General features: G+C 40.6%; 1 protein-coding gene across 3 annotated transcripts in view; it reads left to right on the forward strand.

Moving 5' to 3' along the window:
• SORBS1 (sorbin and SH3 domain containing 1) overlaps positions 1-15742 on the forward strand; it is a 177383-nt gene that overhangs the window by 130235 nt on the left and 31406 nt on the right. For 2 of the 3 annotated variants that reach the window (XM_075154483.1, XM_075154482.1), the window contains 4 exons: positions 998-1061; positions 6697-6744; positions 6860-6989; positions 9001-9115. In XM_075154483.1, coding sequence (XP_075010584.1) covers positions 998-1061; positions 6697-6744; positions 6860-6989; positions 9001-9115 — 357 coding nt within the window. Of the gene's footprint in view, positions 1-997; positions 1062-6696; positions 6745-6859; positions 6990-9000; positions 9116-12286; positions 12371-15742 lie in introns of all 3 variants that reach the window. The other variant, XM_075154481.1, reaches the window with a different exon arrangement.

Raw genomic sequence — 15742 nt, forward strand, 5'->3', positions numbered from 1 at the left:
TTCAGTCAGTGTTGAGGGGAAATTATCATGAAAAGATTTATTAACCTATTCTTAGAACTAGTGTCTGGAGTGACTTGAACACTAAATGTTTCTAACTGTCCATTGAATACTTAGGAAATCGGTATGCATGACTGAAATAGGCAAGGTGTCTACTTTTAGATGTCAGATCAGATTAGTATGCAAAACCTTCCCCACGATCTACAGTTCTATGTAGGTTACAACCTACCCCTGCAAAGCTTGTACATTATTAGTAACTTGAGTGAAGCCTGTAACTTCATTATGTATGAGATTATATATCTGAGTGAAATCACTCATATTTCAAAGTATTAATTGCATATAGCCTTGATTGTTAGGTAGTCGGTGATAATAAATGAAATAGGAAGCAGAGCGTAAACCTTTTTCATTGCTGGAAGATTCGTAAGAACTTTGAAAGGCTGGTAGAATTTATGGTTGTGATTATTTGGAATACTGTGCTCAGTTTTGGTCCTCGCTATACAAAAAAGGTGTGGACAGGCTGGAGAGGGTCCAGAGAAGGGCCACAAAGATGATCACAGGACTGGGAAGCCTGCCATATGAGGAAAGGCTGAGAGAATGGGGTTTGTTCGGCCTTGAGAAAAGGCAGCTTATGGGAGACCTTATCGCCATGTTCCAGTATTTAAAGGGTGGCTACAAAGAAGATGGAGACTCCCTTTTTACAAGGAGTCACATGGAAAAGACAAGGGGTAATGGGTACAAGTTAATCCTGGGGAGATTCTGATTGGACACAAGAGGAAAATTTTTCACAATTAGAACCATCAGCCATTGGAATGATCTCCCCAGGGAAGTGGTGGATTCCCCAGCTTTGGACACTTTTAAGATTCGGCTGGACAGGGTGCTGGGCCATCTTGTTTAGACCATGCTTTTCCCAAGAAAGGTTGGACCAGATGATCCTTGAGGTCCCTTCCAACCTGGTATTCTATGATTCTATGATTTATGTGTATATTTATTTTTCCAATAGAATACAGACAGATCGAAGGACTGGTACAAGACGATGTTCAAACAGATCCACAAGCTAAATAGAGGTACTGTACACAGATGTTTTTTATTTACTTTAGAAGACCTTTTTATTTACTTTAGAAGACCCTTGATAACATTTTGTTTCGTTCATGTGAAGAATTGTACTGGATGTTAAATAAAAGTGTTTTATGTTAACTAGTGTTTGCTCTGAACCACAGAACTCAACCAATGTATTTGAAATCTCTGAAGTCAAAGGTGAGAGAACAATGAAGTCCAAAGAAAGGTCTGAGTTGTTGTGAAAGGTGAACTGCAGTGCCCTCATGAAATCAAGAGTACTATTTGAGATCAGAAAGCTGCTAATAATTCCATACTTAGAGACAATAGATCCCTGAATTCCAGTTTTAGCAGCTAACCCCACCCACACACGCTTTTAAAGGATAGTAGGTTATTACTAAAACTGCTCTGTACATAAGAGAAAACTTTTTACACTGTAAAGCTTTAGTACCTGCATAATAAAGCTTGATTTAAAGCTCACTGAAACCAATGGAAAGGTTTCCATTGATTTTTGGTGAGTTCAGAATCTGAACTCTGCTTTTTCAAAACCTCAAATTTTCTCCTTTCAAAACCTCGAATTGTGGCAAGCACTTGCAAACTTTGTAGTGGTGCACTCTCAGGGAATCCCTTACTTTTGGGCACTTCTGTGCCTGGCTGCTGATACATTCGCGTTCGTTCTTCTCTGTGAGAAACGGCTGCAGTAGCATTTGCAAACTGACGTGCAGGCAAATGCAATTCAGAACTGCGCTTATATAATAAAACATAGAGCATGCAAAACTGGAGCTGTATTTGCTGCTGCAGGTGCTGTCATGATGAGCTTTATGCATATGTAGATGCTGTGTTGTATTGGATGGAATGAGAAAGAGTTGAACTGTTTCCTAATCCCAGCGCTCCTAACAGAGGTTCTTCAGCTCAGCCAGAGTCCATGCTGCAGAAGGAGGAGAATGAGTTCAGTCCCCTCGGCTTCCAGGATCTCTTGCAGGGCCCAGACATGCAAGGCAGCAATTAGCAAAGAGGCATCTAGGTTGTGTCATGATACAACATCAGCACAAGAGGGACTGTTTTGCAGCTTGTATGGATTCTTGTCTCACCCTTTTTCCTCTTTAAATCTGTCCTCTTTGTTCTTTTTTGCAAATCATATTCCCCTCCTTAGACACTCCTGAAGAAAACCCTTATTGCCCTACCTACATATTTCCTGAACTTCCTGAAATCCAGCAAAAAACTGAAGGTACCAGAAGTTTAGTCAGAGTATCTGTTGTCTTGTGCTTTGAGTTAACTGTACTATAGCACCCTAATAGTAACTAGATTCAGGTTCTAGATTTCTGTTACCCATGTGTTACACTGGTTGGAAATTCAGTTATGCCCAGTATACCTTCTTGTGTGATGCATAAAATAACTAAATCTTTGCTAAAAATAACTAAATCCATTAATCTTTTTTTAAAGTATGATTCCATTTACTCTAGTATTGTTAAAGTAGGCAATAAAATCATACGGTGATAGGAAATTGGGGGATGAAGCAGAACCTCCACTTCACTGTGGATAGTCTCAAAATCCACTGCTTTTCTCTGCTGCAGAAGACAATCCTTATTCTCCTACATACCAGTTTCCTGCGTCTACTCCTAGTCCTATCTCTGAAGGTAATAATAAAGGACCATATATATTTTTCTGCACAAATGCTGCCTTACCCATTTATTTTCTTCCTGGAGTTTTTTCTAGTTGCTGAGCATTATGCTGCCTCATAATGATTTGCTGCACTCTAAGCATTGCCTTGACTGTATGATGCCTTTTTGGCTTTGCAGTGCTCCTCTGGCTTTGTAACTAGTATTTGACTAATGCTACAGACTTGGGGTTTGCTTGGGTTTTTGTGCTTATCAGTTGTATTCAGCCATGTGCGTGCAGTGATTATTTAACATGCCTAGAATGCTGACTGACATGTAAAGATGTGGTTTAACTGAGATTTCTCCCACCTCCCTTTTGGATCAACACATTTCTTTAATTATTTACTTTTGGTTTTGATTATTAACACAGTATTAGGGCCAGACCTAAAATGCCACTGAAGTCTATTGGTAAAAAGGCTGCTTGCTTCAGTGGGTTTTGGATCAGTCCCTCAATGTAGTCTTTTAAAATAAATATAACTTGGTAACATACATTCAGGGCTGGCCTTAGGTGCACTTGGCATATCTAGGCAAGGACAGAGTTTGACAGTCTCATCAGCACATCTTGCAACTTGAAATAGTACTGTCTTTACCTTATCGTCTTCTTGTGTTCAGCAGAATCCTTTGCAGTCATGTTTCAGGGATGGTGAAATCGTATCTATTGCAGTGAAAATCCTGTAACTGTGTGCATATGCATGAGAACACATACATGAGAAACTCTGGAATCTGCTGCACACGTTGGACATACAGACATTTCCTGATTGGGAAATTGTTGTTGGTGACAGCCTTGTTGGCTTGGTGCTTTGGTTTCACTTTAGATCCTGCAGTTTAGGAACTTGCCTACTTAGCCTGTGCCTCAAGCCAACCCTGGTGAGACTGTTAATTAACCATTTCATTCAATGTTTGTATTAAACATCTGGTGGGTACTGTGTAAGAAGAAAGCATACAATATGGGTTCTAGCTGAGATGCTCAAAGACTAGGAGATGTAAGGTGCATTTCACTGTTAAAATGAATGTGGGCTAGTGTCATACAGGTGTACAAGTGTCTACGATACTTGCTCATTTCTTGGTGAAACCTGTAGGTGAAGAGTCCTGTCTTGCAAATCATAATGCAGTGTAAATTATTTTCTATTGGCAGAATGGTTGTGGGTATGGATGAGACAGAAACAAAGAGCCTCAATAACTAGTTGATAAAGGGGTTTTACAGAGATTCAATTTTCTTATTTGTAATGAAGTTTGAAAATCAATTTTGCTGTTGTCTGAACTAACGTAGTTTGCAAAACCAATGATAATAATATATTAAGAGTCTGGTTTCCCATAAATGTCTCCTATGCACTTACAAAAGTGAATATGAAAATGATTTGCTGGTTTAGGTAGTTGAAATTTTATTGGACCAAACACTTGCTCTTTATTCTCAATATGTTGGGAAATGTTTCTCTAATATCTGTTTGGATTCTTTCCTTGATAAGGAATCTGGACTATCTGATGATGTAGATGGGTTGGAGTGCATGTTTCATGTTTTGAAAACATTTCAAAGTCATATACTCAACTGCAAAGTGCTTATACAGAGATGGACTGAAGCCTCAATTTCATACAATCAGTGTCAGAGTTTTTTGCTTTGGATTGATGCATTGGATCTCCTAGAAACATCAAGATTTGGGCTCCTCTCTAAAATACTTTAGAGTCTAAGGGTATTGAAATGTAGAGATTTTGGCCAATTCTTTAAAAAAACAAAAATCTGCAGATTCTCTAGGAACTACAGGGGAACAGCCTCTTCTCGCTGAAGGAATCAGATTTTGAAACAACAAATTGGTGATACTTTGCTCCATTAAGGAGGGTCCCACAGATAAAATGCAGCTCTGAGGGCCAGGAGATCATGTTTTAATGCTCATGTCTGATTTACTCTTTAATCTTTATCAAATCATTCCAGATTCCTGTGTTTCAGTATTCCCTGCTGTAAAAAGGCAAGAAATGTAGACACTCTTCTTCATTTGAAGAGACAAAACTTACCTGTTCTCCTTATTACTGTAGATATTAGAATATTAGCAATTGGAAAATAGCACTTACCTGCAGTGATTTTTTTCCCTGTATGGTATTTCTGTCTGAATTATGAGCTATAATGAATATTGACATTTCTCTTCAAGTAAGTAAATCAATTTTTTCATGGTTCACCAGCACTAAATAATACTATGAGAGGTGAATGTCTGTGAAGATAGTTTTAGACATTTGTTCATCTGGATTTGTAGGGACAGAGAGTTTTGTGATTTACCAAGTATTTTGCTATCTAAATAAACCCAACTTTTATATAGGAATACCAGTCAATTTTGTCAACAATTCAGTGTAATAATATTAAATAACTAAATATTTGTTTTCTGTCATTTAGGTTTAAAATACGGGAATTGGCCTGAAAATTGACCTTCACTATTTTTTAACCTGAAGGTTATGATAAGCACACCAGAGTCAATAACCATCTGTTTGGAACTTAAACCTTCTAATTCATTCATCGAGAGAACTCAGCAGAGGGGCTAAAAGCTAAGACTTCTTTGAGCCTTCCTGAAAGGCTTGATTAAGCCTTGAGTGCAATTTCAGGTCAGCTGTGTTAGCCAGATTGGTTTTTCCAGCAGACGAGGTTGGCTGTAGCAGCTGATTGATGTCCTCCTTGAGAGAAGAGCTGGAAATTGTTTCAATCTGTTGATCGGCATCACTGAATTCACATAACACTTTTTTAGTATGTTCTTTTCTTATCTAGCTTATTCTAGCTTAATCTATTTTTTTTTTCTGTCTTTTTATCTCTGTCACTTTTAGTGGTTTCTTCACAGAGGTATTAGTAAAACCTTTGCTCACAGTTCTCTTTGCAGCCATTGCATTGCATTTTGCCTTGGAAGTCCTATGTATACTTGGAAGACTCATGTATACTTCCTGGCAAGTTTGAACCCTCATCAGCAGAGAAAGGTGATGGGCCTGTGGGTCCAGTTTCCAGGTCCAATCCCACTCCCCCTGCTAGTACCTTCAGTTCATTGAGGATTCATTCCAAAGCCTGTTGAAGATGGTGGAAAGATACCGCTAGGTTTTTGATCAAGTCAAAGTCTCTGTGGCCGTCACCTGTAGAGTGGGGGGTGGTAATGCTGCCATTAGACCTTCTTTTGGGGTACGTCTGCCTTACGCACTACAGTACCATGTTATCCTTGAATAAGGCAGTATGTGGTTCCACGGCCCAAGGCAGCAGTTGTGTCCTGGGAACGACATTGCTGTGTTGATGCAGTGTACCACTTTCACTGTCAAAGAGAGAAGGTTGTTCAGCTTGGGGGCCAGACCACACCACTCAGTTACACTGATGTCTGCTAGCTCTTTTAGAGCTGCTTGAATATCTCTATTGCATCCTATAGACAGGTCTTTCCTATTTAAAAAGAAAGCTCTTCAGAACAAGGACAGTCTCTTGGTGCAGGTATACATGTGTGTCTCATGCCAGGAATGTTATCTGCGCTTAAAAGATAATCTGAGTCAGTGAATATACTTCAACTTGGTGTGCAAGTTAATACAAGGAAGATGTCCCAGTGATTATCATATGTGATTAAGAGCAGGACTTCTCAGCTCTATTACTGTGTCTAGCACCTAATGAGTTATTTTAGGCATATACTACGGCTTTTAAATCCTCAATTTATCTTTCAGCTTTTGATAAAGTGGATCCAATAACCCTTGCTGTAGAGGAGTTTTGTGATAAAAAGTGATTGTTTTCTAAAGTGCTTTGAGAGCCTGGAGAAAGGTATTAGTGTAAGCAGTACATTAATATTTATATCTGATCTAGGAATGATTTTAAAATAATTTTTAAACCTCATTGGGATTTTCTTTTTCAGGATCCTCTGCCTGTGGTAAGTATTGGACATATCACTCAAATTATGGCCAATGTATCAGTAGAAGAAATGAAAAGGGTCTCTGGTGCTTCTTCTTTGGGGCTTTTTCAGCTCACTTGCAAAATGCTTTTGTCTTTCAGATGAAGATTCTGATTCATACTCTCCTCGTTATTCCTATTCTGAGGACAGTAAGTAATTCACATTTCTTGTGTAATCTGTCAAACAGAAAGGGCACGTAAAGCATGTATTTATTTGCTTTCCTATCCAGTTCACCAATATTCCTATATTTGACTTATCCTACAGGCAGAACCCAGCTTTCAGTTCCCCGCTCCAAGAGTGAGATGGACAATATTGATTCAGAGAAGGTTGTTAAGAGGTCTGCCACTTTGCCACTGCCAAACCGTACTTCATCGCTGAAATCAAGCCCAGAAAGGTGACCTGAACTAAGATACATTTGGATCAATATTGGAAGAATCCCTGAAAGCTGTGAATGGGAAGGGAGCAAAGGTGGAAGCTTTAGGTCCACAACTCCAGTTAAACATTTTTGGGGAAGTGGAGATGTAGTTTTGACTCTGACTCTTCTGCTAGGCAGCAGTGAACTCCTTCATTGTCACAGTCCAGTCCCCCATTTTGACTGTCTTTTTTTACCGGGCATCACACAGTCTGTTGCATAGTTTCCTGCCTGGGTGAGGAGTGTTTCCCTGCGTGTCATGCTTATACAGTGCCTACCACAGAGGCACAGTGGAAACTCTTGGCTCAGTGTAACGCTGTAAAGGCACCTCAGAATACAAGCAAGTAGCAATAATTGTGGAGAAGCAAAATTTGGATTTATGTTGAGCCTCGGTAGAAGTTTTGGTACATTGTCCATTTCTGAGGAGTCCCACCCATATGAATTTTATTGGAAGTAGGTTCTAGTTATCTGTGTAATTTCTGATCTTTCAAGATTACTTCCCTTCTGTTTTTTTTTGGCTTTGTTTATTACCATGTATTTTAAACCCCTTTGTAACAGTAATGAATGTGTTTACCAAATGAAGGGAAAACAGAATGAGCAATGAATATTTTATGTCCTGCTGAATTCTCCCAGCTCTTGAACTGCTCCTCCCTCCCTCACCCACTTCCACGTGCTCTTAATGTTTTTCACTTGCTGCCTCAAATAAGCAATGCTATATTTTGAGATTGATAATTCAGTGAGCATCTCAGGCCACCAGATCAGGAGACAAAGTCTGCTGATAGAATGTGTCTTCCTTACACAGGAATTGAAGGCATAGTACATTTGCCCTCTGAGAAAACTCTTGCAAGTGAAAGGATTACAATAATTAGTGCTTGCTGTTATCTAGTGACAAAACAATGTTTCACCAGGGAGAAGTTCCTCTGGGGTTGGAATCTTAAGCAATCAAGTTTATTCTAGACAGTAAAGATCAATCTTGTTGAAATTTGTACACTGTTTGTAGGCCAGTCATTTTGGCTATCATCTTGCCTTACTTTAAAAAGTAAAAAAAAAATTAAAATTTAAATTGCTTGTCTCTGTCTCTCCTAAGCCAGTGGAGAGAGTTTGGGCAACTCAGTGTGTTGTTCCTATCCTAAACCAGGTCAGTAGGGTAAGTGGGAGGAAACCTGGAGCAGCAGTTTTGGTTAGATGCCTCGCTTATGTTTGGTGAATGCTAGGTGCAATGAATCCACATACAACATTGCCCATCAAAGGGAACATATCAAGACCAAGATCAGAATTAGTTTATCAGCTTAAATGGCCTGTTTTCTGGGCTTTTTCAGGGGTATTGGTTATTCTGCATGGTGTGTTTGAATATATTACTTTTCAGAGGAGCTGGAAATCGTAAGATATGGACCCTGAATGCTTTGTGAATAATATTGTCTGAACTGTGCCAGTGTGGACACTGCACAAAATTATAGCGGTTTGGATAGTCAATGGACTGTTCTTAGCTATCTTTAGATGTACCAGTCTGAGACAATTGGTTCATGTCTCCAGAAAAGACCCCCTCTTGGAACTCAGAGTGCCCCCAGAATCCAGAGCAGTGGTAGTCAGGTAATTAGTGATGTGGCCAAAATGAAGAAGTTTAGCAAAAGAGACTTAATCTGAGTTCTGCTCAAAGTTTGGACATGTTCATATTTGTGAGCTTAGTTGAAGCCCATCACTAAGCTATTTCCAATCAGGAAAGATTGGAAGTTTATTGAAAGTACTTGGAAGAAACCCTCTCTGCTCCAATGGTTTCAGCAGCTGAGCTGAGTCAAACTCTGCCTGCTATAGATAAACAAATATATGCCCAGAGCCCTATCTGAATTGTTCCTGTTGCAGCAGGCTCCTTTCCTAGATTAAAAAAAGTACCCTGATTAAATCAGGATTAACAGGGAGAGGCGCCTGTCAAAAGGAAGTGCTTGTTTCCATGGAAACGACGATGTTTTGGGTTAATTGATCTTTCTTTCCTCAGGACTGACTGGGAGCCTCCCGACAAGAAGGTGGACACCAGAAAATACCGTGCAGAGCCCAGGAGCATTTATGACTATCAGCCAGGAAAGTCCTCGGTTCTGAACAATGAAAAGATGGTAATGTTTGTTTTATCCTAGTTTGCGGCTTTATCCTGTGATTGTAAAATACTCCCCAAGTGCTTGTCCGGTTCATTCTGATAGGATTCCTTACACTTACATTGCAGTGCTCGTGTGATGTACTTCTGTATATTTTGTTTTGAAAACTGTTTTGCATAACTTCCTAACATTTTTGTTCTCTATAAAGCAAGATCCAGAGGGATTGAGAGGCTTCTTTCCTTTTGGACGTGTTGTTTTCTGTGTTAAGTATGGATCACTAACCCTAGTTTTTAATCCATGTTTGACACTGTGACCTGTTCAGCAGCTGTTTTGCCAGCTGTACTTTTTCTAGGGCACAGCATTAGTTGGTGCAGGAGGGTTGAAGGCATTATGCAACAAAGCAGGCCGGTTCAGTTTCGATGTTCCTCAGATGCTTTAAACACTGAACGACTAATTTTTAGAGTGCCTGTCATGTGCCTCAGGGGATGCCTCTGAGGTGCATTAGGACATGGCCATCTCCCCTGGGCTGCTTTCTTCCTCAGCTGGATCTCACTTCTGTGGCAGGGGTAGCAGAACTGAATGTGAGCTGGCTCCCCAGCTACACCAGTGCGTAACCTGGAGTATTAAGTGAGCTGTTACCAATTTCACTTTGAATTAGTAAGTAATGCTGTGAACTGTGACAGCTAGGGGACATACAAAAGTCTCATTCTGCAGGCTTGGCTGAGAACACTTGGCAAGGGGCAAGGCAGAGAGGTGGTGCTTAACCTTGTCAGCCAGTCCTGCATAAATCACCACAGCCCACTTAAGGTGTCCTTCAGTGGTACAAGTGTGACATTAAGTGCTAGAAAAAACTGAATGAGGTTATTAGTGAATAGGCAGTTTGGTACATAAAGATATAATTGTTCTATATAGACATTAATTTGAAGGATTCAACTGGAAGGGCTAATTAATGTGAGATTCCAAATGTAAACTGGAGTCTGTGCCTTAACAGCTCAGGCATTGATCCATGCATGGAGTAGGTAAAGGAATGGTCCTGAAAAACCTACCAAGGATTTTACACTGAAACACAAGAGTGAACAGCGATTTAAATCAACAGAAATGTAAGAATCAAGCCTGATCTGGGACCTGATGTTTCTCCTTAGTATTTTGGTGGGTTTTCTTTTTTCCTTCCAAGTGCAGTCAAGGTCCATCACTTTTTGAAGATCCTGCAACCAGCTTCTTTGCACAGCCGTGTCCCTTCACTGACTTCAACAAAGTTGCTCCTGATAGGAGCATGATCCTAGCGCCTATTGAAATGAGCGATGGATGACTCTCTCTTGATCCTACTGGGCATTGGCTCAGCCCATTAGAGAAGTGCCAGTGAGGAGTGGTTTGAACATGATATGAGAACTCCATTCCTGCAGTCCATCCTGGAGCAAGATTTCTGGTGACTTAAGTGGCGATTTTGTGTCATGGTAAACAGCTAAGATGAAACTTTGTGGCAAAAGGCCTGCATCTGTGTACTTAAGCCTTTGTGAAAGGTCTGACATCACCAGTGGCACTGTTTACATGTTCAGACTTCATCAGGTACTTAATTGAGCTGTTGAATCGAAGTCTAAAAGCCACAAGCAGGACCATCATCAGCATAATTGAGAAAAATTGTACAGATCTCATCAAAGACAAGAAGAATGTGATAGCTGTGTTACTTCCAATGTTATTTTTTGAGCTTTAATTTCAAGCCATAGATCACAGAAGAAAAAAGGTCTTGAAATAGTGGCTTCACGGTCTCCATCAGTCTCATTAAATACAACAGTAATACAGTGGTTAGTGACTAGATCTTTCAAGGAGGCTGCAGGAGATTTGTGGATATCTCCTGGCAATCACACCCAGGGCTGTCATTCTGACTATCAGAATCCCAATCCAAAACCATGTCAGAGTAATGAAGAGCCTCCCATCAACGTCAGTGGGCTTTTTGTTTTATGCAAAGGCAGTTGCATAACAAGATGAGTACTTTTAGTTGGAGTGCAATAAAGAAAAAAAATTGAGGCGTTGCTTCTATTTTGCCTTTAAGAAATAGCCAAATCTTCCTCCAGGCCATCGATCTAGAGCTTTTTTTGTGAAGCCTAATGACTGTGGCAGAGTCTGGGAAATCTAGCAAAGCCCCGCACTGTTGGGAACTCCCCCCTGCTTCAATAACCCCATCACAGGATGATTTGCATCAGGACACTTTGTGTTGGCCCTCTGTGCGTGCGTGTGGCTCATCTCTTGTTGTGATGGAGCACTTGGGATCACACTGGCATATCAGACATAATGTATTTATATTTTTAATGCACTGAGATCCTTTATGTCTAAGGCTAGGTAGATGAAATGCAGGAGTTAACTAGATGTCTTTTGGGCAGTGGCACCTCATAACCATCAGCAATGGACTTTATTCTCTTATCTCACCTGTAGTGTTGTTAAACAGCTACAACTGTTTCAACTTTTTTTGTTTCATTAAAACAGATTGTATGAGCAAAAGGGAATTTTCTTTTCAACTGTACTGTTTTCTGTCCTGTCTGAGTTTCCTTCGTTGTAGTTTTGTCTGATTCTTTAACATTTATTTGTGAAGAAACAAGTAATATTGTCTCTCTATCCATCCCTTCAGAGGTTTTTCAGGAATGCGCTCTCTCTGACTTGTGTCTCCTTTGATTTAGAAAACCACCTTTCACTCTCTTTACAGTGTATAGAACAGGGTTTCTCACATATTCATGTGCTGTTAAAGATGCAGTATTTGATTCAGGTCTCACTGAATCTCTCTTTTTTAACCAAATGAAGATTAAAAAAAATTTTTAAAGTACATGCAGCTTTGGACTCGGTGGAAGTGTCTGACAGTAGGACTGAGGGACTGGTTGACTCCCAGCTCTTCCATTGAGTCTCCCTGTGACTCTAGGCAAGCTGCATAATCTCTCCCAGTGTGGGTCTCCTGATCTGTAAAATGCAATTCATTCATATTCATGTTGCTCACAATGATGCCATTAGGCTTAACTGATGTTTGCAAAGCAGTTCATGGTCTTTGTGAGAGAGGTGCTATAGAAATTCCAAATTATAAGGCTAAATATCTACATTTTAGAATGGAAACCATGGGATCTGCATCTCTAACAGTCCCTTTCCGTGTATTCTTTGCATAATGTTATCCTTCTCTTTCTTCCATTCCCCTATCACCAACTCCTTTAGACTCGGGATATAAGCCCAGAAGAGATAGATTTAAAGAATGAACCTTGGTATAAATTCTTTTCGGAATTGGAGTTTGGGAAACCGGTAAGTTTGATAGTTGCGATGACCAATGAAGTCAACCTGCCTTTTTTTTTTTTAATGATTGTCACATCTCTTTGCTAGGCCCTAAACTTGGAACAGCTGTCTTACTCATTTAAAAATGTGATTGTTCATAACATCATCCTGGTACTGATGTAAAGCAGCTGTTCTGTGACCACTTTAAGTATTTTGAAGCCATTTACAAACATTCCCCACCTTCCAGCCATATGTATCAACAAGGCAATATTTTTTCACACACCATAGTTCAAACTGCATTTTTGTTGTTAATGTTAGATGTAATGCCCTGTTCTCATTATTGAAAGTCCTTATTCAAAGCCCTTGTTCTCCCTCTGCCTAACAAGGTCTACAATGGCTGATAGGTAGCTTTAAGTCAAGGAGAATCACTCATTTATTCCTGGCCTTGGCTTGTAAACTGTAGGTCAGTAATTTCCAGCTATCCATAAACAGATCATGACCCTGTTTCCTGCTCATTTCCTTATGCATGTAGCTGCCCATTGCCTAAATGGGATGCATCAGTCTCTGTTGAATAGCCCTTGCCATTCCCTGAAACCAAAGGAGTCTGAGAACAGTGTGCTTTCTTTTCAAATGGAGCTGTGTTGCTATGTGTGGGGGAAAACAAAAAGCTTTGATTTCCCACTCCGGAAAAAGATGAAGCAAAGTTTAATTATTCAGTAGGACAAAGGACATTTTGATGGAGGGAACGCATCAATGGTCATGGCTACTGGAAAAAATGTGACTTTAAAGCATTTTATGGGCTGGTTCTTACTGATTAAACACTATTAACTTCATTATTAAATACTGTTTAATAAGCTACTCTTACTGCACCAGAGGGTCAGTATCAGCCTCCCACATCTATTCAAGTGTAGTGGTTGTTTCTGCTTTCTTCTTGAGGTCAATTGTCAAATGCCTATGCACACCATTTTTGAGTGCTGCTGAGATTTCCCTGCATGTACAAAAAACCCAAAATACATTTTAAGGTTCACTACTGGCTTCAAAGGCAATTGCACATGGACACCAGAGGGCAGATTTTCTTTAAATCTAGTCTTTGTTCTCTGTTCTCATAGAAGTGACAAAATTCCTCTGCATAGAATGTAGCTGCCTGAGGTTGGGTGCCCAGTCTGATCTCATCATAAAAATAGTGTAATTTTTTCTGAAAAGCAGACACGTATAATGGCTGGGTAGTCTGTTCTGTCATAGAAAACTGTTTTATAGCTATGGACCTTGCATCCTAAGCTAAAGAAGGAGCTTCAACAGTGTTTGAGATGAGACCCAATAACTTTTAGGCAGTAGAAGTCAGGTAAATCCCACCTCACTGAGGCTTTCAAGTGATGTCAGTCTAAGGATTTAACCCCTCACAAGCTGTCAAGGTTTAAGATTTCCACAAAGTGCGAAGAAACCTGCTTCTCTTTGCTGCCATGTAATTAATAGCCAAATGCTCTTGCAATGAATGAAAGTTTGTCATCTCTGTGATCCTTTGAGTTAGTGTAAGTCAATGGAAAATGTGTCAGAGAAAGGAGAACATTTATGCCCTCAGGCCTTTCTAGAAGTGAGGGTATATCTGTTCCTTCAAAGTGTGTGTTTGTGCTTTTAGTCATGCAGCCTTGGCCTTACTTCAGAAGAGGGCATCTCAGGCTACACCAGCAATCCATTTCTTGTTCAGCAGAGCATCTGTTCCGGTGACAAGTTCCCCACCTTGCTCAGGGCACTGTTGTTAAGGGCTGCTTTCCTATAGCTTGCCTTGAAAGCCCACGTCAACTTGCTCTAGCTCCAAAGCCATGCAGCTATGCTCCCTGATCAACTATGCCAACCCATGAATGTGGTACTATGTACATAGTGCTTTGGCATTACATCAGGCATTTGGATTGAGAATGTCATCTCAGACTTTTATAGCTACCTGCTCTGGAACCTGCCAGAAATTCAGCAAAGCTCTCTCTGAGCTTCGTCACCAGAGCCAAAAGAGCATGCTTTATGTAGCTTTGCTTACTCAGGTCACAAGAGGACCGGATTTTTGTGACCAGCTAGTGGTTAAGCCCCATGCCTAATCAGAGTGTTTTAATTGACATTTACCAGCACTTGGGATTTTCAAAGATTCTCTGTTTGTCCCAGCTTTTTTTTCCAATGCTGGAGGTAATGTGTACTTTTACAGGATGATTTCCCCTGGCTTTCTGACTTTATTTGCAGCTATATGACGTGGGCAGGAAAATACTTGGTAAAAGGGAGCACAGGATTCTTGTGAGCCTGTGGGCGTTGCTCTCCAAATACACCAGAATGACCAGGATGGAGCTTTCCCCATTCAGGAAAGCGCATGTACTTCCTAGGGCAGCTGAAATGACACTTTGCTGGACCAGCATCCCAGATGCGTATCTAGGCAGTTCCGTGGACAAGCGTGTACCCTGCAGACAGGTAGATCAGTCTCTGCAGCATGGATGCTTCTTCAGTGTGCTGCTGTGACTGAATCCCCACACGCTCCTTCCTTCCTCCTGACCTATGGTTCCACAGCTCCATGGAGCCCATCCACAAAACCTGACATTTGGTCAGTCTAGAGCTCGGTTGTCTTCCAAAAGGGGTGCATGTCCTGCCTTCTCACCTCCTTCCCTCCAGTTCCTCCCTCCAAATCTCAAAGTTTGGCAGCACCATCTACCTACCTGCAGCTGCTGATCTGATGGATAAGAAATAGGAATTTACAGTGTTTGCAATCCACACAGTGGCTGTCCAAATGTAGAAGTAGGCTGGATTCAAACTACAGATCCAGGCAGTCTAGAAACCTGAAGGAATTTGGACCAAGACCCAAATGCTATAGCTCAGTCTCACCTGTGATAGACTGACACTGGGAGATTCCCTGTCAGTGACTCAGAGACAATCTAGCCACAGAAGTCAGTATGGTCATGTAGGATGATGCTAAGCTTGCCAATCAACAGAAGTTATTTTTGTTTGGAAACAGAGCAAATGTATTCTGATTTCACAAAGTAAGAACAAAGTCTCTTTGAGCATATCAGTGAGAGGTGCGAATCTGGTGAAATGAGGATATTAGCGTGGCTTTATTTGGGTAGGAGTGTCAGGAAAAAGGTCTTTCACTTTGAATAATCCTCCCTGATATTTACATGTGCATCCAAACAGAAAAATCCTATTTTGAAATTGGCGCCTTCACCTGTAGGATAAATTTTAAATAACTAGTTCCCAAACTTCCATGTGTCCCACTCTCTCCACCAAAAACCCCCATAAACAACCCGCCAAACCAGTGAAATAAAAAATAACAACTCTGCATTCTCATTGCCCCACAATGCCACCACTGGAAATTCAGCCATTTGTTCACATGGTATGTATTCATAGTCTGGCGGGGGTGGGAAAGATTCTCCC

This window comes from Calonectris borealis, chromosome 7 (genome assembly GCF_964195595.1).
Source record: "Calonectris borealis chromosome 7, bCalBor7.hap1.2, whole genome shotgun sequence".
In the NCBI taxonomy this organism is placed as follows: Eukaryota; Metazoa; Chordata; class Aves; order Procellariiformes; family Procellariidae; genus Calonectris; species Calonectris borealis.